General features: G+C 41.7%; 1 protein-coding gene across 2 annotated transcripts in view; it reads right to left on the reverse strand.

Annotated features, from left to right (window-relative positions):
- The window catches only part of ALG14 (ALG14 UDP-N-acetylglucosaminyltransferase subunit), a 105238-nt gene that overhangs the window by 56096 nt on the left and 25069 nt on the right, over window positions 1-24073 (reverse strand). Inside the window, exon 3 of one of the 2 annotated variants that reach the window (XM_007468119.1) lies at window positions 6312-6443. The exons of the other annotated variant lie outside the window; for it this stretch is intronic. Within the exon in view, the coding sequence (XP_007468181.1) occupies window positions 6312-6443 (132 nt within the window). The remainder of the gene's footprint in view (window positions 1-6311; window positions 6444-24073) is intronic. 2 annotated transcript variants of the gene reach the window in all.

Below are 24073 nucleotides of genomic sequence, written 5' to 3' on the forward strand. Positions count from 1 at the left end.
GGAGGTAACATTTGAGCTCAGAGAACAAAAAGGAGCCAGCCAGTCACGTTTATAGCAGGGGTGAAGAGCCCCATGCACAGGGAATGGCAAGTACAAAGGCTCTGAGACAGGAATCAGCTGGGTTTGTTGGGAAAAAAAAAACAAAAAACAGGCAGGTCTGGCTGGCACACAATAAACTAGGGGAAGAGAGGAGGGGAAGAGGTCAGAGCAGCTGGTTGGGCTATAGAGCGTATAGGCTACACTGAGAAATTTGGACTTTGTGCTAAGAGCACAGAAAACCGCTGCATGATTTTAAGTGTGGAGTAACAGAATCTGATGTACGTTATAAAAGAAATCACATTGGTTGCTGAGTGGTGAAGCAACTGTGGGGGATCATGAACTTCCTTCCATAGGCAGACAAATTAAGAGGCTATGCAGTGGGGGTGGGGTGGCGCTGCATGGCGTGGGGCAGAAAGATGGACAGAAACAGACAGAAATCACGGTAAATTGAGAAGACATGGCTGGCAGGCCTTGCTATTGAACAGGAGAAGCAGGTGTGGCAGAGAGGAATCAAAGATGTATCCTGAGGATTTGACTTGAGCAAGTTTACCAAGATGGGGAAGAGTAGGAAATATCTACTATCTTGAACCAAGAAACTTCCAGATGCCTACTGGGTATACAAGTGGAAAAGTACTACATGTTAGGCACTTAATATAGACTTTCAGTAACTAACACTTCGAGGATGACAGACTCACCTAAAATCAAACATATAATACAGCATTCCGAACATGACCAACTCTATTTACTGCTTCCAAGGTTACAAACGTAAAATAATAAGCGATTGAAATGAAATGAACTGAGAAATCTCGGTTCATTTGATAAACTATGTCATTTTTGGCTGCTACTGATGCTCCCTGACCCAGAGGTTTAATTCAGCAAAGGTGCTGAATTTTATGTTAGAAATTTTAGACAAATGCTGTAACTCGATTCCGGTATTTGTGCCACTTAGAGAGGGTCTTAAAAACACTGGAGAGGTGAGGTGCCGAGAGGAGCAAGCAATGACTCACCAAATCACTTTTACTCAAAGATAGGTACATGCCATACATGAAGCTACTGGGAGCCAAAGGTTTTGATGCTTTTGGCCATGATTCACATTTTAAAACTCATATTTATTAAGATATAAGTTACACAGAGTAAAATTTACCCTTTTTAGCGTACAGGTCTGAGTTACGACAAACGCATACAATTAAGTAACGACCACCACCACCACCATCACCACTACAATCAAGATACAGAACGGCTTCTCACCCAAAAAAGTTCTCTCAAGTCTTTTTGTAGTCAGTCCCTCCCCCACCCCTGGAGGCTGAAAACCAATGATCTATGTTCTGTCCCATTATCTTTTTAAACTCAAGAATAATCTTATGAACTTATGACTCTTATTCACAGGATGCCCGGCAAAGTCATATTTCTTGAAAAATATGATATGTGAAACACCAGAACCACCTAAAAGGTATTTAATGCCCTTGTAAAAAAAGAAACCATCCACTCCAATTACAAAGGATTAGATTCAGGCCTCCAAAACAGAGTTTATAACTTTCCTCTAAGATGCTTTTTGTCTAATAATTGGCTTGGATGAAACAAGCATGACTTTCAATATACACTCAACAAGCAGATTTACACATTTTTTCCTCAAAACAACCTGATGTTTTTGATTACTATCTCATTCAAAAAGTTAAATTAAGATATAAAACATTACATATACTCACAATGGTTTTATATATGATTTTCTATAACAGGAAACTGGTAAATGTGAACTTGATTAATTTTCTAAGTCAATCTCATTTGCAAAATTCTGTAATAATACTTTTTTTTTTTTTTTTTTTTGCAGTTTATACTGAGGGTCTCTTTATTTCTGACCATTTCTTTACAAAATCCACCCAGGGAGAGCTCCAACATTTTTGCAGTACGCGGGCCTCTCACTGCTGCGGCCTCTCCCGCTGCGGAGCACAGGCTCCGGACGCGCAGGCTCAGCGGCCATGGCCCACGGGCCCAGCTGCTCCGCGGCATGTGGGATCTTCCCGGACCGGGGCACGAACCCGTGTCCCCTGCATCGGCAGGCGGACTCTCAACCACTGCGCCACCAGGGAAGCCCTATTAACTGATTCTTAATTAGCCTGAATGAATGAACACATCTTCCATGGTGAGCCAGAAATGGTGGCATACAGTCCAGTGGTTAAGGCCTTGGGCTTTGGAATCAGAAAGACCTGGATGCTAGACCTAGCTCTGTTATTTACTGATTGTGCATACACTCTGGGCAAGTAACTTCCTGTCTCACAAAGCCTCACTTCCCTCCTCCATTAAATGTGCATAACAGTACTACCCACCTCATACAGCATGAATGCCAGTACTTAGGACTAGGTCTGGTACATGTAAGTGTGCTCAATAAACGTTAGCTAGTACATACTGGATGGAATTTCCATTTAAAAAACATTGAAATGTTCTATTATTCAGCATTTGCTCTGAAACAACAAGGAAAGTGACTTTATTTATATTTTATAGATGAGGCACAGAGACAGTTGAATGGAGAGCAGACTTACCGGCCCAGGTGCATACAGTCAAAGAGAAGCAGAAAGTCACCTGGTTGTTCAGACAACTCAAGTAATTTAAAGTCTGATGCTACTATAGTTTCTAAAAATGTTTTTGTTTTTTTTTTAAGAAGTAAAGAAGAAATTTTGATGAAAATCATAAGAAAGCTAAGGATGCACAAAAACAGATATATGGATCAATGGAACAGAATAGAGCCCCCAGAAATAAACGCAGGCACCTATGGTCAATTTTTGACAAAGGAGGCAAGAACATACAATGGAGAAAAGACAGTCTCTACAGCAAGTGGTACTGGGAAAGCTGGACAGCTGCAGGTAAATCAATGAAGTTAGAACACACCCTCATAGCATACACAAAAATAAACTCAAAATGGCTTAAAGACTTAAATATAAGACATGATACCATAAAGCTCCTAAAAAATAACATAGGGAAAACATTCTCTGACATAAATTGTAGCAATGTTTTCTTAGGTCAGTCTCCCAAGGCAATAGAAATAAAAGCAAAAATAAACAAGTGGGGCCCAATCAAACTTACATGCCTTTGCACAGCAAAGGAAACCATAAACAAAACAAGAAGACAATCTACATACTGGGAGAAAATATTCACAAACAATGCAACTGACAAGGGCTTAATTTCAAAAATATACAAACAGCTCATATACCAAAAAACAAACAACCCAGTCAAAAAGAATAAGTGGATCTAAAGAGACAATCCTCCAAGGAAGACATACAGATGGCCAACAGGTACATGAAAAGATGCTCAACACGGCTAATTACTAGAGAAACGCAAATCAAAACTCACATTAGTCAGAATGGCCATCATCAAAAAGTCTACAAATAATAAATGCTGGAGAGGGTGTGGAGAAAAGGGAACCCTCCTACACTGCTGGTGGGAAAACAGTATGGAGGTTCCTTAAAAAACTAAAAATAGAGTTGCCATACGATCCAGCAATTCCACTCCTGGGCATATATCCAGAAAAGACGAAAACTTTAATTTGAAAAGATACATGCACCCCAATGTTCACAGCAGCGCTATGTATGATAGCCAAGACATGGAAGCAATGTAAGTGTCCATCAACAGATGAATGGCTAAAGAAGATGTGGCATATATATACAACGGAATATTGCTGAGCCATAAAAAAGAATGAAATAATGCCATTTGCAGCATCATGAATAGCACTAGAGATTATCACATACTAAGTGAAGTAAGTCAGACAGAGAAAGACAAATACCATATGATATCACTTATTTATGGAATCTAAAAAAATGATACAAATGAACTTATTTACAAAATAGAAACAGACTCACAGACATAGAAAACAATCTTATGGTTACCAAAGGGGAAGGGAGGGGGGGAAGGATAAATTAGTTTGGGGTTAACAGATACAAACTACTATATATAAAATAGATAAACAACAAGGTCCTACTGTATAGCACAGGGAACTATATTCAATATCTTGTAATAACCTATAATGGAAAAGAATCTGAAAAAGAATATATATATATGTATAACTGAATCACCTTGCTGTATACCTGAAACTAACACAACTTTGTAAATCAACTAGACTTCAATTTAAAAAAGGCAAAAATATTCAAAAAGAAAATTAAAATTAGTGCCATTTACAATTTAAAAAAAAGAAAGCCAAGGATGAATACAGGAGAGATCTGCATGTTGTTCTTAACCATTAACTTTGTGTGTGTGTATAAGGGAATTTCATTAAGTGGGAGTTCATTTTGTGAAGCCAGCCACATCAAAGCAACTGACTGGATAATGTTCAGGTTCGAAATAATTTTGAAAACTCAGTTTAAAACAGAAATAAGTATTTCACATTTCCCCCCTTTTCCCTTTTTATTCCTTTAGAAACATAATAGTCTTTTTTTTCCCTTCCACTCTTTATAGGCAAATTTATGGCACTCATAAAATTTTAGACTAAGTTTGAAGGAAACTGAGAGGACATCTGGTCCAATCCTTTTGTTTTAAGGTAGAGAATGACGTCCAGAAGGGAACTAAAATAAAATAAAAGCCAAAGTGAGCCTGGGAACAAGTGTCCTAATGCCCCATCAGTTACTCTTCCTACTACAAGGGTATCAAAATACTTAGGCCGGGCAGTCACCAGAGCTCCTCCATGTCCACAGCAGACATCAGCCATCATGTCACTGCTTCCTTCTCACCTTCACACCTTAGAGTCCTAACGTCACCACATTCAACATGGCTGCTCCCATTGACAGTGGTCATGCCCCCAGTGATTTAGTAAATGTAAACCCCAAATTTCCAGCTTAAAACGTGAAGACTTTTTTTTTTCCTTCCATTTTGTCTCTTAAGTTTCAGAAATAATTAAATCTTTAAGAGTAGTAATGATCTTTTAGGAAAACATCTGCGTTCCACACTCTTAAAATGTGGTTGGAGACTGTGAGATAAACTTATTCTGTCAAAAATTTAAAAATAAATATAAGCAAAATTAATCTATGGTGATAGAAATCACCAGAAAGTGGCTGCTCGGGAAGGGACAGGTGGGGTGATGGAAATGTTCTATATCTTGATAGAGATGTGGTCAAACTATATACTTAAGATCTATGCATTTCACTGTTTGTAAATTATAGCTTTTAAAAACAATCTAAAGTACTCACGTAGACAATTCAGATTTTTAAATTCTCATCCAAGGGAGGGACCTGAATTGCAATCCAGCTGGTGAAAGGCAATGACCAAACTGATAGAGATCTTTCAAAATCATTGTAGCTCAAGGCATTTTTGTTCAATTATTCATGAGAATAACATCCACTGTGCCAGAACTCATGTATATGGAAAGCAAATAAAGAGTTTCTTTAAGGCTATGCAGATTAATGGATTCTGCCTTAAACAGGAATGAGAGTATTATTTAAGTACTGTGTACACTACTGTGATAACATATCTGCTGATCTGCATTGCCTACTGAAGTGCATTTAGCATTTAGTAATAGAACTTCATCCTAAAGACCACAGAGAACTTAAGACTTTTATAGATAAGGAAGGTAAGGTTTAATACAGTGCACTAAAGCCTTCACATTTCTATTTTCTGTATTACTTTCCTATAAAAACTTGAGTGTGTATGACATTCTGCCCACTGCATATCATTTTCTGGTAACAGAGCTTTTTGTTTTTGTTTCTGTTTTTTGTGCCTACTAGATTGCTAACTTAAAAAAAAAATTCATTGGGGTATAACTGATTTACAATGTTGTGTTAGTTGTTGTGTTAGTTTCAGGTGTATAGCAAAGTGTATCAGTTATACAAATACACATACCCACTCTTTTTTAGATTCTTTTCCCACACAGGCCATTACAGAGTATTGGTAACAGAGTTTTGACAAAATAAAAAGAGTACTGAAAAGGAATAAAAAAAACTGGCTCTTCTCTGGCTGACAAGCAAGCAAGCACATGACGTTGGCTTAGAAACCACAGGTGGCTAGCAGCACAAATTAGTTAAAGATAGTGCTGGGTTAGTCCTTATTGCCATGAGATACAGGGGAGAAAAGGGCAAATTTAGAGTTCAAGTTATAGCTAGAAATGGAAGACAAATTCCCCATCTCTTTGAGCAAAGTGCATTGAAATAAATTTTAGCACATGTTAGTAAAAGGTCTGGTATAGTATCTGGCACACTGATGAATGGTAGCTGTTCAAGAAAACAAAATGTCCTTTTACTAATGAAGGATCCACAGGAGAGTGACATTCTCTCTCCTCCAATGCTCATACGTACCAAATCTGGCTTCACTCGGTGAGTCAGGGGGAAGGAGAGCCACATAGAGTATAAGGTGGTGAGTACCGTGGACAGCCAGGACTGCTGGACCTCCCGGCTTCTGGGAATGCGGTGAATATAGTATTCGGGAAACTAGAAGGAAATAGTGAAAATGCAAATCAACTGGGCCAGTGATACTGAAGTTAAACATAGTAACAGCTAACATTTGTACAAACAGGAAATGCTCTCTCAATTTTAATTTTCATTGGAAATATTTTTAAACTAAGTTATAAAGCCTTTTTCGTGCTTTATACAACACACATCACTGGGTTATAACAAAAAGTTCCTGAATATGATTCAAAATGTTAAAGTCAGTGTTGACAATAAGCTGGGGAAAATTTTCTATAAAATATGTTTCAGGCAAAGACCTTAACATACTTATATACGAAGAGTCCTTACAAATCAGTATAAGTAACCTAGTATCAAGATGGGCAAAGGAGATGGGCAGACAATTCCAAACAGAAGAAACACAAACAGCCAATAAACATTTGAAAAGATCATTAACAATTAAACACAAAAGAAAGCAATGAGTCATTTTTCCACCTACCTAACTGGTAGAGATTGTGGATACTCAGCATTTTTGAGGATGTAAGGAAATAGACATTTACATTCCCTGGGCAAACACATTAGAACAACTTTGGGGGAGGGCAATTTAGGAATACCTATCAGAATTTTAAGTGTGTCTACTTTTGTGTGTGTGTGTGTGTGGTACGCAGGCCTCGCACTGCTGCGGCCTCTCCCGTTGCGGAGCATAGGCTCCAGACACGCAGGCTCAGTGGCCATGTTTCACGGGCCCAGATGCTCCACGGCATGTGGGATCTTCCCGGACCGGGGCACGAACCCGTGTCCCCTGCACCGGCAGGCGGACTCCCAATCACTGTGCCACCAGGGAAGCCCCAGTGTGTCTACTTTTGATCCAGCATCACTGCTACCAGAAATACATCCCACAGATTCACCCACATGCTATCTACTTTATCACTGTTTGTATTTGTGGAAATTGGAAACAGCCCAAATATCCTCCATCAGGGATTGGAGAAGTCCATACAATAAAATATATGGAGACACATGAACAAATGACATAGATTTACATGAACAGATATGGAAGATGTGCCCAGATAAGTTGTTAAGGTGAATATACACGTTGCAGGACAGTATGTTTAACATGATCCAGCGTGTATTAACAAATCACACAGCTGTGTGTATTTGTATACACAATGGTACACATATCAGTTTTTGCATGAAGAAAATCTAGAACTGTTTGCCACAAACTGTATATGATGTGGAAGGGATTACACAGGGAACTGAATACCAAAAGGTGAGAATCACTGGGAGTTCCTTGCAGCCTGGCTACCACAAACGTTAAGTCAGAGAGTAAAGGTCTAAATACCTAATACATTCCTCTCCCCATCCCCCCACCTTTGGCCTTGAGGAACAATACGCTCCTAGAGAAAAGAACAGAAAAACCTTTTCCTAAACTAGTGGAAGACACAAAACTACTGGTCCTAAGTTTTTTCACATTTAGAAAAAGGTGTGAGATTGTATGTGGAGGCTTCTGTTATGCTCCAGGAGGGCATCTGTGTAGCTCCTATAAAAACGAAAACGAGGGCTTCCCTGGTGGCGCGGTGGTTGAGAGTCTGCCTCCTGATGCAGGGGACACGGGTTCGTGCCCCGGTCCGGGAAGATCCCACGTGCCGCGGAGCGGCTGGGCCCGTGAGCCATGGCCGCTGAGCCTGCGCGTCCGGAGCCTGTGCTCCGCAACGGGAGAGGCCACAACAGTGAGAGGCCCGCGTACCACAAAAAACAAAAAACAAAAACGGGCTGCACACGTGACCACTCTGTCTCACATATGATGGATAGTCCCTCTTCCTTCCTTACTACACAAGTGGGGAAAGAAAGATCTGGACTCAATATGTTATTCACTATTTTTATTTATTTATTAATCATTTATTATATCAATGGGTTTTTTTCTTCCAAAGGATTAAGGTACTAAATGTTCAACTAGAAAATAATACTGAATAGTTCCCAAACTATAGACCATACAAGGGGCAGTATCCAAAAGGGGGCAAACTTGTAAGGAATCTTGTTGGAAGTTTGTGCTTGCCTAATTTGTGGAGATTATTAATTTAAAAACATGTAATGGGTAAAACAGTACTGAAACTGAGCCCCCCTAAAACTGAGTTTCCTTACTGAGCTTATGATTAATCTCTCTATCCAAATCTTCATTCCCTTTCTTGTCCCCTCTGACGTCTATGCTGTGCTAACTGAACACTTATCTACCAGAGTCAGATGACTAAAATTGCTGTTGTCCATAACATCGTTAATGCACTAAGATTGCTATTATATATATCATCATTAACATACAAACCCAGGTTGTTTCTCCAGGGCAAGATGAGCTAACAGACCCCTGAGCCACGGACCACCTGGTCTGAGCCTCATAAACCAGAACATCCTGACTCCCAAAACTATGATTAAGAAGTGTCACAAGATAATTAATCCCAGCCTTTATTCATCCCTTTAAAAAAAAAAAAATCCCTAACTCAAAGACCAAGTGGGAATGGATCTGAGGCTTGTCTCCCACACTCTTGCTTGGCCCCTTGCAATAAACCCTTACTTTGCTGCAAACTCTTGGCTGTCAGAGTTTGGCTTTCTGCACTGTGGGTACATGAGGCCTTGCTTGGTTTCAGCACTACAGAGCCAAAATGCCTAATCAGAAACCTTTTGGATCAGAAGTGTTTCGAACAGGTAATACAGGACATATACCATATATTACATAATATCCACCGCTGAAGTTTGGAGAAGTGACCAAACATATTAACATTTCTATAGCAAAAAACGAACATTCACACTAAGTGGGATAAAGACTATACTCCTCACGCCAATTCAAACCAGGTTTTACTGTCAAATAAACTTGTGACAAACTTGGAACTTTTTTTTCTCCATTTTCCGAGCTTTCTAGGATTTTAGATCAGAGATTGTGGACCTGTACTACAAAATACATTTGAACCCAATAAGATGTCAGTATTATTATAGTGAAAATAAGCCAGTAGGGTCTCATTATAAAGGTATTTTCAATGTTACTTCAAAAATTTGAGGCCTGATCTTAATATCTGTAATATTTTCTTTAAAAAACCATGGGTGTCTACCATGTCCCTTGAATCTTTTAAAGCTATGAGCATATAACTTTTTTAAAAATTTTATTTTATTGAAGTTTAGTTGATTTACAATGTTGTGTTAATTTCTGCTATAGAGCAAAGTGATTCAGTTATACATATTCTCTTTCATAATTCTTTTCCATTATGGTTTATCACAGGATACTGAATGTAGCTCCCTGTTCTATATAGTAGGACCTTGTTGTTCATCCATTCTACATATAACAGTTTGAATCAGCTAATCCCAAACTCCCAATCCATCCCTCTCCCCTCCCCCTCCCCCTTGGCAACCATAAGTCTGTTCTCTATATCTGTGAGTCTTTTTTGTAGATATGTTCATTTGTGTCATATTTTAGATTCCATATATAAGTGATATCATATGGTATTTGTCTCTTTCTGACTTACTTCGCTTAGTATAATAATCTCTAGGCCCATCTATGTTGCTGCAAAGGGCATTATTTCATTCTTTTTTATGGCTGAGTAGCATTCCATTGTATATATATATATATATATATACACCACATCTTCTTTGCTTATAGCTATGTAAAGAAGCAATGAACAGCATTTTGGGGTATTTTTAGTGTCCTGAGGGGCTGGGAGGGGTGGTCAGCCTGGCTCTGGCTCTGGAAGCCCAGCTCCCCTGACTCCATCTGAGCTCCAGAGAGGCAAACACAAAAGCCTGGTAGGGCCTACGCAAGGGTCTGGAGACAGCTCTCTTAGACTTGGACATGGAAGAAAAGACTACATCTCGTCCCGGGGAGCAGCCTGAGGAAGCAGAGAAAGTGGGTTCTAGAAGTCTGCAGTCCAGTCCCAGAAGGACGGAAACTAGTGGAGGCACGTTCTGGGGTGCGACCTGAGGGTCCTCCTAGATAGAGACTAGAAAAACAGGCCTGAGGGTGAGCAAACAAGGTGGTGACTGAAGAGTGATGACCTGTCTTCTGACTTCTGGCTACACCATGGAAGGAGCCCAACCTCAGCCTTCAGATCAGATGCTAGGCGGCGGAGGGGAGTCTTGGTTCCACTTGCGGGCGGGAGCTAACTGAGCCAATGACCTCATGCATACAGTGACCCACCACTCAGTTTACGCAGGATGGTCCCAGTCTATGCCTGTAGTCCTGGCATAATTATTAATAGTACTCCTTTCTGCTCTTAGAAGTATCCCAATTTAAATGATAAAGTATATGGTTACCCACAGGGTGCGCAAGGAGTAGGTTCTTCCTAGTGGTAGGGAAGGAAATTTACTCAGAATAGCCCAAGGCAAGGTGATGCAAGAATCTACATTACCCAAGGACAAGAGACTAAGTGGTAGCTGGGAAGAAAGCCGAGCTGGAAGTCCTACCAGTGAGATAAACAGGAAAACAGAGAGTTGGTGACCAGCGTGGGGAAATGCAAGTGGTGAGGATCGAGCCAGGCAAGGGGTCAGAACCATGACCCTGACTGGCAGGAGAGCGGGGACAGGGGGCAGGGTCCATATGGTACCCCTGCCTGGCTTATGGCTCTACGCTAGAGAGGCCTATATCTCCAAACCCCATCTAAGTCTTCCCCACATTATGATGTTTTGATAATAAGTTCAGGGAACTGGAAATCCTACCAAAAAAGAGATTTCTCTCCAAATCCAAGCCTCTTCCCACCCATTCCCCCACCAGATCAGTTCTCAGAGGCACCCTTCCCGACTGACCTTTCTAAATAACCCTGCTCTTCCCACCCGTACGCACACTTGTCTCTCCTCCATCACCAAGCTTGCTTTTTGTTTTAAAATTACTCTATTTCCTCTACTGGCATATTATATGTTTATTTACTGATACCTCCACGAGAACATAACTTACCTGAGAACGCCAGGAACTTTGATCGTTGCAATCTCAGTGATTGTAAGAGTATTTGGTTTACAGTTGGTGTGCAATACATATTTATTGAATAAATGATTCAATATGTTTTTGCATATTAATATAAAATAACTCAATCTTCCTGTCACCTACCTGAGATGTTCTTAGACTGGGAATGCACAAAGGACACAAAGGAGCTAACTTCACAGTGCTTAACCTGGGGCCTTATTTGTAAGGTCCACTCAATAAATGGGTTAAATTGAATGGATGGAATTCTGGGGCAAGACGGAAAATGCCAGAGCAAAGCAGGGCATTAAGAGTTTATAAACAGCCAGAGTCAGGAGGCACCAAACCCTAAGAGGAGATGAGAAGGAACCAAAGACAAACGCCCCCTCCCCATCAATGTGTCCTAGGTACACAGCCTAGAGGGCCTCCAGGAACTTCTCAGCCCTTGTGGGTCCTCTCCCCAGAAAATAAGTCCATGAGAGAAGACTGTCCTGAGGCTTTGAGGTCTGAGCACAAAGGGAAAGGGAGTCTGCTAGGTTAAAGCGACCAGAGATTTCCACTGTACACCTTAAAACTTCTTGAAAAATTCTATGCCCACTGGTTCTGTATTAAACCTGCTATGCAGGGGTGCAGTCAAGCGGATAGAAACCTGGGACCATCTTGATAGGGACAGAGCCCTCAGAATAGCTATGCCTGATACACAGAAGTTGGTGCTAGGGTATCTGATGTCCTGTATCACCTAGAAGAAATACTGAGAACCAGGCCATGACAAAATCTTAAGAGAGTTTTTATTACTTTATATAGTTTTAGAAGATAATCAAATATATAAAGAAGTCAATGAAGACAAATTATCAATAGAATGCTTGTATTTTGGTCTTCACTAAAGTTCCTTTGAAGACAAAGGAATGGGAGAGAGTTACAGAGAGCTACAATTTAGGCTCGGCTATGACCAGGCATTCCTAGGGGTTGTGGCATCTAGAGAAATCCAAGTGAAGGCACCTTCATAGACATACTGTTTTTATTAGTCTGTACCTCAGCCTTGAGGAAACTGTCCCTGACCCTCTTCTATGTGCTATTAATGGGCTGCAGGACACAAAGCATACTTCATCCATCATTTTACCCCCTGAGCCCCATCTCCAGACCCAACATTTAGTTTCAGAGTGGCCACATGACCCAAGCAGGGTCAGTCTTTTCCTGGATTCTTATAGAGACTCAGGGAAAGCTCTTCCTTTTAGAAATACTGTGGGCTGCTAAACTGGCCCTCAATAATCCATTCTACCGGGGCAAGAAATACATACTTGTTTTTTATTTATTTTTTATTTTTTGCGGTATGCAGGCCTCTCACTGTTGTGGCCTCTCCCACTGCGGAGCACAGGCTCCAGACGTGCAGGCCCAGCGGCCATGGCCCACGGGCCCAGCCGCTCCGCGGCACGTGGGATCCTCCCGGACCGGGGCACGAACTCGTGTCCCCTGCATCGGCAGGCGGACTCCCAACCACTGTGCCACCAGGGAAGCCCTACATACTTGTTTTGGTATTCCTCTATTCACTAGTCTTTTCTGTAACAACTCAAAACTGAACTATCATATTTGCCACCAAAACATGCTATTCCTGTGTTCCCAAGCCAGAAACTGACAAATGACCAGTAGAACCTATCATAAACAGGTTTCCTGAATAGATGTGAAGATCATGAAGATCTATGTTGGGACGGGCAGGGACGAGGGTTGGTGGGGGACACTCTGAAACCAAATTTTGGGTCTGGTGATGGGGGTCAGGGGGTAAAATGATGGACAAAGCATCCTTTGTGTCCTGCATCCCATAAATAGGACATAAAAGAGGGTCAGGGGCAGTTTCCTCAAGGCAGAGGTACAGACTAATAAAAACAGTCTGTCTGTAAAAACTGCCCCCATGTTTCCTTCTTCCAAAACCTCTACACACATTCCCACCTACCCACCTATTCCCAACATCCCCGCTACTCTCACGGTCCAAGCCATCACTACCTCTCACTGTGACTATTGCAAATGCCTCTCAAGTCGTCTCCGCTTCTCCTCTTGCTCCCCTTCATTTTATTCTTCACAGAATCTTCAGAGCGATCTTTTTATAATGTACAGCAGATCTTTCTTTCTCCCGCTTAAAACCCTCCAAAGGCTCACCACTGCACTTGGGATAAGATCCAGGTTTCTTACAGCTGCCTCCAAGGTCCCATGTAGTCTGGCGCTGGCTTATGTCTCTAGCCGCTCCCTGCTCACTCCCTCCAACCACACGGGTCTTCTTTCTGCTGTTTGAATGTGTCAGACTCATTCCTTCCTGAGGGCCTTTTCTGCTCATTCTGAGCTGTCTGCTCTGTTCCCAGACTGTCTCATAGGAAGCTCCTTCCTGCAAGTCAGGTCTCGCTTGAGCATTATCTCCTCAGAGAGGATGCAGTTCTCCCCAACCAACCCCTACCCCCAAAACATGGTTGCCTTCCACCGCCCTGTCTTATTTTACCATCTTCACAGCAATTTATTGGTAACTCAAATTAACTTGCTCATTTATAGTTTGTCTGATTGCTGTCTGCCTCTCTCCCCAGAACGTAAGCTCCGTGAGAGGAAAGGACTTCATCTCGCTGCCTGCTGTGATCCTGATGCGCAGAATGGTGTTTCACACGTCATGGGTCCTCATCACTACTCGCTGAATAAATGACTGTCATTACAGTTTCTAGAAGTTCAGTCTGTGGTCTATGCTGGGGAAGATGCGAACTCCTTATCTCATAACATCTCAGGAATGTAAGAGACCAATTAATCGAACCTTCTCACTTCACAGGCGAGGCATCTGAACCTTCCCACGGGGACAGAGCCAGCAAGTGGTAGAGCTAGGACCTGAACCCAGGCTTTCCACGTGTCCTGAAATAGGCTGCTGACTTACCTTCATGAAGGCCATTCTTGATCCCTGTGCCTCCCTGCCGAGAAGCCTGCCCCCTCCAACACACAGTGAGCTGAGCCAGCTTCCTCTGGAGCTGTGCTCCCGGCCGCCTGTGGTTTCTGTGATAGCCAACCACCCATCCTGACCCATTTCCTTTCCCTTCTCTGTTTTGTAAGTCACCAGCCCTATATATTTACAGCCTTCAACCCCCTGAGTGTGCTGTGTCTCTACCTGCTCTATGGGAATTGGGCTGCTGGCCTCCTCTCGCCTCTCTGTGCTTTGTGCCCTGCTCTGCGCTATAGGTTTGGCACCACTCCCCCGCCTACCACTGTCACCAATGACTCCGTCCTCTGCCCGCAAGCCTCTCTGGGGAAAAAAAAATCAAAAAAAAAAAAAGGGGGGGGGGCTTAGAAATCTTCAGACTTTTCTGTTGAATCTTAGGCCCCCAAGTCCCTTCTGGCAAGTTCTGCTCTTTTGCTGTTGCTCCTACCTGGCAGCCGACAGGGAAAGTATGCTTTAGTTGAGTCCTTGCTTTCTGTGCAGGTCAGTGTGTATACCCTGCAGTATGTGCATATCTTGCAACGTGTTCCAGTCTGTTTCACACAATTGGCAGTCATATAAAAGAGAAGAAAGACTCTTTCTTATTCTCCACCATGTAGTTAATGAAACATCCTTTCTACCTATCTATACAAGCTTCCTAATTAAGAAGTGGCAGGGACCATGTCCTACATTACTGTGTATGCCCACAGAGCCTTCCAGTGTTCCCCACACGTACTTGATTGATGCATAACCAAACCCACAGTGGCAAGACAGACAGCAAAGGTAGACTGCCTAAGAGTAAAAAAAAAAATAATATGGAAAAATGGATTTTTTTCAGGCTTCTAGTTTGTCTGGAATTATGTGAAACACTGAGTTAAATGCTAATAGTATATGACAACTTGTAACTTTCACAGTATCTTTCAGAATTACATCACTGCTGAAAACCACAAACATATCTGGCCTTAGATTTGTGACAAACTAAATAGAAGTTTATAGTGATTCAGATGGAAATAATTCCACCAAGGAATCCAAATGGCATCATAAACCACAACAGAGCAGGTCAAGTGGTCTATGAAGTCATTCTCTGCTGTTACCACACACTGAAACATACATTTATTATTTAGTGAATGCCACACTATTGCAGAATCTTGGAAACAAGACAAAATGAAAATGGTAAAATTTCATTCAACCAAAAATGGTTTCAGTTTTCCTTCATAACCGCTTTTTTAAAAATAATGAAAAGTACAATATATAGTAAAACCATGTTGGATGATTCACCCAATCATTCTGAAATCAAGATGACCATAATTTACCACCCAAAAAAAGTTTTTATATGCATGTCCTTCAAGAACTTGGTAGCTGCCCACTTCAACGTAGGTGATGACGAGGTACCATGAAGTGTCTTGGGATGAACGAGCCGTGGGTTCCAGGCTGGGTCCTGCTCAGATAACCAGCTCTGTCACCTTGGGTGAGTTAGCCTCCCTGGACCTCAAGTCTCTCACTGTGAAGCATGGAGGCCTGGCTGAGATCAGAGATCCTCAACTAGCCATCATGACCCCACTACTGGTTCTCAAGCCTGTCTTGTCAGAGACAGGCTTCCTTTTACCTGTAAAATGGTATTTAAAGACCGCTGTTCCAGGCCTGCCTCACGACTTGGGGCCACTCCTCACTTTACCTTGAGAAGCTCTTCCTTGCCTGGAAGTCTCAGGCTTCAGGGAAATAAAAAAGAAGTTTGCTCTTGAAACACTTAGGAGAGTCTGGCGCAAAAGATTTCTAAAGTCCTTCATAATGAATATTAGTATTCCTCTTTCCAGCCTTTTATTGCCCCTTTCTTTTGCAAGAAATAATCCAATTTTTCCTTAGGGTAACTCGCCCTTGCTCACATTCTCAGCCAGATGGTTTTGGTGGGATTTCAGCCCCTGTCTCCTTAACCCCTAACCTGTAGCTCCGAGAGTAGGACTGGAATGGCTTAAGCACCATGGAACGACACTCATCTCCGGCTACGATGATTAGCTGAAAGATGTGAATATAACCCAGCTGGAGACCATCGGGCAGGAGACATCTTCTGGGACTTCTGGGAAAAAGAAGCTTCACCTCTCCCTCTCCTACACGCTGTAAGAGAGCTTATTCTTCCTTAGACCTTTAGTGCAAAGATATGAAGCCAGGAGGCGCTAATGCTTTTTGCTGCCCTGAGGGAAGAGCCTGGAGCTGCTGGAGGCAGCACGGGGGAGCCTGACGGGAGGATGCTGCAGAGGATAGAGCAGACACTATCCTTGGTGGCCTCCCTGGGCAGCTGGACCAAGTCTTGCCAGAAACGACACTGAATTTTTCCCATTTCGTTAAGTCAAAAAATGCTCTTTATTGTTCAAGCCAGTTTTGAGTTTAGTTTTATGTCACCTGCAGTTGAAATACCCTTCCTTTTAGCTTTAAAACGGTCTTAATTAATTTATTTATTTTTAAAATATTATTTACTTATCTGGCTGCACCGGGTCTTAGTTGTGGCACACGGGATTGCCACATGCAGGATCTTTAGTTGCGGCACACGGGTTCTTAGTTGCGGCATGCGGGATCTAGTTCCCGGACCAGGGATTGAACCCAGGCCCCCTGCAACTGGGAGCATGGAGTCTTAACCCCTGGACCACCAGGGAAGTCCCTAAAAATAGTATGAATTTAAAGACTGCTTTCCTCTTCTTAAAAAGGAAAAGATATTAAAATCATAGATGCAACAAGTGTTTACAGCGCTGGCTATTAGAACTGTATTCTTCATTGTGAGCACAGATATACTCCCAAGAGCACCTACCAGGTGACAGGAACTGGGCTAGGAGCACAAGTATAAATAAGACGTTTATAAAGAACTCACTGCAGTCTGGCAGGACAACACAGGACACTAATAATTGCAATCAGAGAGACTGATACGATAAGAGACATCATTATTAAATATAATGTTAGCACCAAGTAAGAAATGATGAATTATACTTTGATAAACCCAGTCAGGCTTTATAGAAGAGATACTTTATCTAACTTGGAAGAATATGACATTTATCAGGTATGGCAGAGGAGGGAAAAAGGTTCTTCTGGCGTGTTCACAGCAGAGAGACATGACATGGCATGGAATTATCTGGGGAACTATATTTTGGCATGTAAAGAGGACAGAGCAGCAGAAAATGGAGCTGGAGGGGTAGGGCCTTCAAAAGCCATGCTAAAGAGTATGTACTCAAATCTAAAGGCAAAGAGGAGTTACTGAAAGATGTTAAAAGAGGAGAATACTGTAACCAGATCTGCTTTCAAGAAATACCACTCTGGCAGTTACGAAGAGAAAGGACAGAAGGGTGGCAGCTCAGCCAGAGGAGGAAAATCATTGGAGAGATCACTGAAACATGCCCGGGGAATGACACTGAAGGCCTGAAGCAGGGGTCCCCAAGCCCCGGGCCACGGACCGTTGGTGGTCTGTGGCCTGTTAGGAACCGGGCCACACAGCAGGAGGTGAGTGGGCCGCTCGCATTACAGCCTGAGCCATCTGCCCCCACCCGCCCCCCCTGGAAAAAGTGTCTTCCACGAAACTGGTCCCTGGTGCCGGAAAGGTTGGGGACCGCTGGCCTAAAGGATACTTACAACGTTAAAGCTGAAGGACTGGAGAGGGCAAACAGCGGGAAGCAGGGGTTCAAGGAGGCTGGGGAGCTGGGGGTGACTCTCAGGTTTTTGGGGGAGTGAATGGTAAAAGGGGAAACAGACTGAGAGCATATCGTTATTCACTGTGGTTCGGTTTTGAGCATAATTTTGTGAGTCAGTTAAACACTCTCTAAGTACAAAATATATCCGTGTTAGAGAATATGTACAGGTAATTGTCAGGCTGAAATGGGATAGACAGGGGTTTGTACTGGGAACTTGGGCAATGAATTCACTTGGCAAGTGGGCAGACAGAGTTAGACAACTGGGAATCTCAGAAAAGGCAGTGTTGGGAAATCTAGATTCCAGGCAGGCGCTGACAGGTCCCAGGGTGGCCTGGCCTGGAGCAGCGGCCTCGCTTGTCTTTGACAAGTCAGACTTGATAGCCAGTTGTGGGATCAAGGACGCTAGTTGAGGATCCCTGATCTCAGCCAGGCCTCCTTGTTTCACAGTGAGAGACTTAGGTCCAGAGAGGCGAACTCGCCCAAGGTGACAGAGCTGGTTATCAGCGGGACCCAGCCTGGAACCCATGGTTCCTTCATCATAGGTCACTTCATGGCACTTCACCCTCTACCATGACTTGAGCATCTTTCACGTCCTTGAAGGACAAGTGAACACCCTCTGCACCCGCTATTCCACTTTTGCTTCCTTCTAGCGCTCAGCTCATTGGTCAATCCTGACTAAAACCACCACCAGTCATCTTCACTACTTGTAGCGCTCAGAATTATGTTGTCCCTGGCAGGATTGTAACTACTGGCTCCAGAATTATTTCCTGGAGCTTAAAGGCTAAAAGAGACCAAAAACATCTCCATTTGTGCAAAAGGAAGGATAAAAGGAAACAGGCCACATCCTGATTTTGTGACAACAACAAAAAAGAAATTATTGTATGTTTGGGCCCACGATATAAGTATGCATTTTAAAACTACGCTATTTATGGAAATGTTTAAATTCAAACATTGGTTATTAGAATGTCTTTAATTAGCTTTAAAAGAGAAGCAATAGCACCATATTGTAAAATGTTACTAGCTCTGCATGTTGTAAGAATCCCATACAAATTTCACTGGCACAGGGAAAATGGTCAAATTACCTTAAAGCTGAAATAACTGCAAGACATTATTCACAGTTATTTCAATACCATCAATTCAGAATCTGATTCAAAGAAAGTTTAACCTAACATGCCTTTGTTGTAGAGATGGAGGATGGGAAAACTAAGATTTGGGAAGGAATTTAAGAGATTAAGCTACTTAAAATACTTTAGAACCATATATAACATCTATCTGAAAATAATCATTTATTCACTGAAACAGCCACATCACAGGATCTCTATGTGCAATAAATTTCAAATACTTTCTATTTTTCACACATCTAGAATGATCATCTTCCAAATTAGAGATTGTTTTTTACTTTTACCTAAAACTGAATATAGTTACAGTCCATTATAAAGAGGAAAAGTGCATATATACATTAGTCACACTCTAAAAAGGTAAAAATGTTAAACTATAAGTTGTAATACACAATTTAGAAACTGAAACAAAACCGCACAACTGCAATTACATAGTTCACAAACTTATTTCTTTTAGAATTGCTTGGGAATTATGAAAGAGAGATACCAAATGCATTAGCATTAGATTTAGAAGTCTCAGCAGTTAAACACAGTCTTAGTTCACTGTGTGAAGTTAGCAGCCCACCTGGTGGAAAATAGCAGGTGTTGTTAAATGGAAGCACATCATGCTAATTTCAGAAGTACTGATAGATAAATCCTGCAATCATGAAACTGTCACTGAATCATACATACATATGGGCTAAAAGATGAAACCAAAAGATCCTTATTTATTAAAGTAAAAGAAAAACTAATATGCTTCCAAAATATAATTATACTAGTCCCAAAATATTAGTGCTGATGATATGTGGGTTATTTAGAAAATTATTACTTCCACTGGGGCTTTTATCTCTTCTCAGCCTTGTTTCTTAAAAAGCAAACAAACGAAAAACAAAAAAACAAAAAAAACACTTGCATTGTTTTCTAATTATAACTTAGAAAACACAGAAAATGTTCAAACAAAACCAAAAATGAACCATTATTCATAACTCAAAATGATCCCTATACCCTCTCTGTACAACCTTAAAAAATGTCAGATCACGTAAATCCTTTCTGCAACTGAAAACACTCTAAGATGGTCTCAGGTTTCTACAATTGAAATAATTTCTCGTCTTGTAATTTAACCAACTGCTTTCCCAATCTCCTGCCACTCCCTCCTCTGCATTCAAAGCAGCACTGCCTTTTCTCTCTCGAGGCCTGTTGAACATGGCTGTCTTCACACTGGAACTCCCTTCACTGCCATCCTGAGAAGTCCCCTTGCTGCTCTCTTGGGCTGGCGCCCAGATTCTGGGACTGGAGTCTTCCTCCTTCTTGGGTTTCCCTTGTTTTGGTGGAGCACATCCTCTGTGAAAGGGTATATGGGGAAATCCGTTTGAGGACATTTCTCCACTGTCATTCTGAATGTCATTAGAACCCCCAATGTGACTCCTTTCCTTTTTCTTTCTGGATGTTTTTGGAATTCTTCTCTTTATCACTAGTTCTGAAATAGTATGATGATATATCTTATTGTGACTACAGTTTAACTAGGCTGGGGATAGTCCTTTAGTTTGAAGGTTATGTCCTTCCAGTGCTGGGAACTCTGCTTGGGTCTTCACTTGTTTTAAAAAAATTTCTCCCATGTCCTTGTTCTTTTTAGATAGTACACCGCCAACATCCAGTTTAATTATTTAATTTTCTTACCTTTCCTCTACTGTTTTATTTTTTGTTCTGATTTACAACAGAGCTCTTGAATATGATCTTCCAATTTTTTTTTTATTCCTACAGTTACAATTTTAATAGCCAAAGGTCTTTCTTATTCTGTGAGGATTTAAAAAGAATAGATCTCATTTTTTTTTTTTAAGATGCAATGTCCTCTCTTTTCTCTGAGGATACTGTTTTCCTTTAATACCCATCCCCCAGCCCCCCACATTCCTTTTCTCAAAGTTCCTTTCCCTGTTTTGCTTTCTCTTATGAATGGGACTTTCCTCCAATGGCTGGTAGTCTGCGGATGCCGGTTCAAACCAGTAGTTCTCAAGGAAGAGGGGGAGATTTCTCCCCCCAGGGACATTTGGCAAGGACGGGAGACATTTTTGGTCACCCGTCACATTTTTGGGAGTGAGGAGTGGGAAAGGGATGGGTGCTACTGGCCTCTAGTGGTAGAGGCCAGGGATGCTGCTAAACATCCCACAGTGCAGAGTACAGCTTTCCAATGAGATTTATCTGGCCCAAAAAGTCAACAGTACCGAGTCTGAGAAACCCTGGTTCCCATTAAAGAATGAGGCACTAAAAGGAAGACAGAAGCTCTGTGTGCTGGGTTGAACTTGTCAAGTAAAGGATAAAAATAGTCAGGACTTGACCACTTCATTGGGGGAAATCCCAACTGTTGGAATCTATAGTTCTCTTCCCCTGAGCAAAGCATTTTCTTCAAAGCTAATCTTTCATCTCCTACCTGGGGGAAACACATGAACTGATTGCAAAGGAGACCTTAGTTGTGTGTGTTGAGGGGACAGGGGTAGTTATTTACATTCCTTAAACCCTGGGTTTTCAGAGCAATGTCTTATCCCATTCATAATTTGGCTTGTTGTTTCTAAAGCCAAAACCTCTTTATTCAACTTTTCCAGTGGGTAAATCTTGGGTTTTCTATCAGCGTAGGGCAGAGGGGCTGGGAATCTAACTGGTCTATAGGCAGACTTCAACCAAAAGGCTTCTTATCAGCCCCACCGTGCACTCCAGGCTCCAGAGGTACCTGGTGCCTTTATTATTTTTTAGTCACTAGCACTGCCCAGTAACACTTTTATTAATTAATTCCTAAGGTTTCCAGTGTTCATGCTTTTGCCTCTCCAATTGCAACAAAAACTTCAGACCAAGGGCATTTCCTTTCCTTACTTCTTCATAAAACATAGTCCAAATTCTGCATACAGAAACTACTCAATCAATATCCACTTTTGATTTTCAAGAAGGATTTTACTTTTGGGAAGGCTTCTAGGGAGCTGTTCTACCTGTCTCAAACAAAGAAGAGCATATAAAACAAATACACCAGTACTACAACCTCAGCAAGGTGCTTGATGAATAAAGTCTTTAAATAAAAACACTCTCTATGTGGAAAGACTGCTAGAAAGCCATACAGAGCCTTTTCAAACTCAAGAAAGGAAAATCATCCCTAGCAAGGATATATGATGTTTCTAAAAAAAGAATTGGAGACAATCTCTCCTCATCTTCCCCAAGCCAGATTTGCCTGTGATGTATCAGCCCATTCTAAAGTTCAGCCCTCCCCACTCTCTACTGAGAAGTAATGCAGGTCCCAACAGTGCAATGTTTAGCAGTGCACTGCCACCTGGTGGCAGCACGAGGGAATAACAGCGACATGGGTTGAGGAGGCAGCAGAGTCCAATAACAGAAGTCCTTCAACACCTGGAAGGATTTTCTAGGATGTTTCTGGAGCTTGAAGGACCTTTTGGGGTTGGAAGACGGGAAGAGAGGGAGAGCAAGGGACAGGAGAGAAAAAAGGGAGACAGAGTACAAGTACACGGGACTTAGGAAATGGTTTTAAACTAGCAAAGGGAGGGCCTGGGCACACCCTTTGAATCCCAGGTTGCATCCAGGTTCCTCCAACTAATGCAGAGGCTGTTGATTCGCTTGGATGGTATGAAATATTATTGTAAAGACACTTGGAGACTAGGATACTCCACTGACAGATTTCCCGGGGTCAGTGATGGCAACTCCAAAGTTCTGCTTGATTTCTCTCTTTTCTTCACATCTCATATCCAATCTGTCAGGAAATTCTGTTAACTCTTTCAAAAAAAATCCAGAATCCAACCATTTCCCCCTATTCCTTATCCCTAGTGGTGTAAGCCACACTACCTCTTGCTTGGATTCCTTCAACCAGCTCCAAACTGGTCTCCTTGGTTTCACTCTCGAAACCTACAGTCTATTTGCGACACAACAACCAAAGTGATCCGTTTAAAACAGCAGTCAGGCCACTCCTCCGAGCAAAACCTTTCAACAGCTCCCTGTTTTCATTTTTTTTTTCTTATTAGTCACCCATTTTATACACATCAGTGTAGATATGTCAATCCCAATCTCCCAATTCATCATACCTCCACCCCCGCTCCCAGCCGCTTTCCCCCCTTGGTGTCCATACGTTTGTTCTCTGCATCTGTGTCTCAATTTCTGCCCTGCAAACCAGTTCGTCTGTACCATTTTTCTAGGTTCCACATACAGGCGTTAATATACGATATTTGTTTTTCTCTTTCTGACTTACTTCACTCTGTATGACCATCTCTAGATGCATCCACGTCTCTACAAATGACCCAATTTCGTTCCTTTTTATGGCTGAGTAATATTCCATTGTATATATGTACCACAACTTCTTTATCCATTCGTCTGTTGATGGGCATTTAGGTTGTTTCCATGACCTGGCTATTGTAAATAGTGCTGCAATGAACACTGGGGTGCATGTGTCTTTTTGAATTATAGTTTTCTCTGGGTATATGCCCAGTACTGGGATTGCTGGATCATATGGTAATTCTAATTTTAGTTTTTTAAGGAACCTCCATACCATTCTCCATAGTGGCTGTATCAATTTACATTCCCACCAACAGTGCAAGAGGGTTCCCTTTTCTCCACACCCTCTCCAGCATTTGTTGTTTGTAGATTTTCTGATGATGCCCATTCTAACTAGTGTGAGGTGAACCTCACTGTAGTTTTGATTTGCATTTCTCTAATAATTAGTGATGTGGAGCAAATTTCATGTGCTTCTTGGCCATCTGTATGTCTTCGTTGGAGAACTGTCTATTTAGGTCTTCTGCCCATTTTTGAATTGGGTTGTTTAATATTGAGCTGCATGAGCTGTTTATATTTTTTGGAGATTAATCCTTTGTCCAATGATTCATTTGCAAATATTTTCTCCCATTCTGAGGGTTGTCTTTTCATCTTGTTTATGGTTTCCTTTGCTGTGCAAAAGCTTTGAAGTTTCATTAGGTCCCATTTGTTTATTTTTGTTTTTATTTCCATTACTCTAGGAGGTGGGTCAAAAAAGATCTTGCTGTGATTTATGTCAAAGA

The sequence above is a fragment of the Lipotes vexillifer genome, unplaced genomic scaffold (assembly GCF_000442215.2).
Source record: "Lipotes vexillifer unplaced genomic scaffold, Lipotes_vexillifer_v1.1 scaffold905, whole genome shotgun sequence".
In the NCBI taxonomy this organism is placed as follows: domain Eukaryota; kingdom Metazoa; phylum Chordata; class Mammalia; order Artiodactyla; family Lipotidae; genus Lipotes; species Lipotes vexillifer.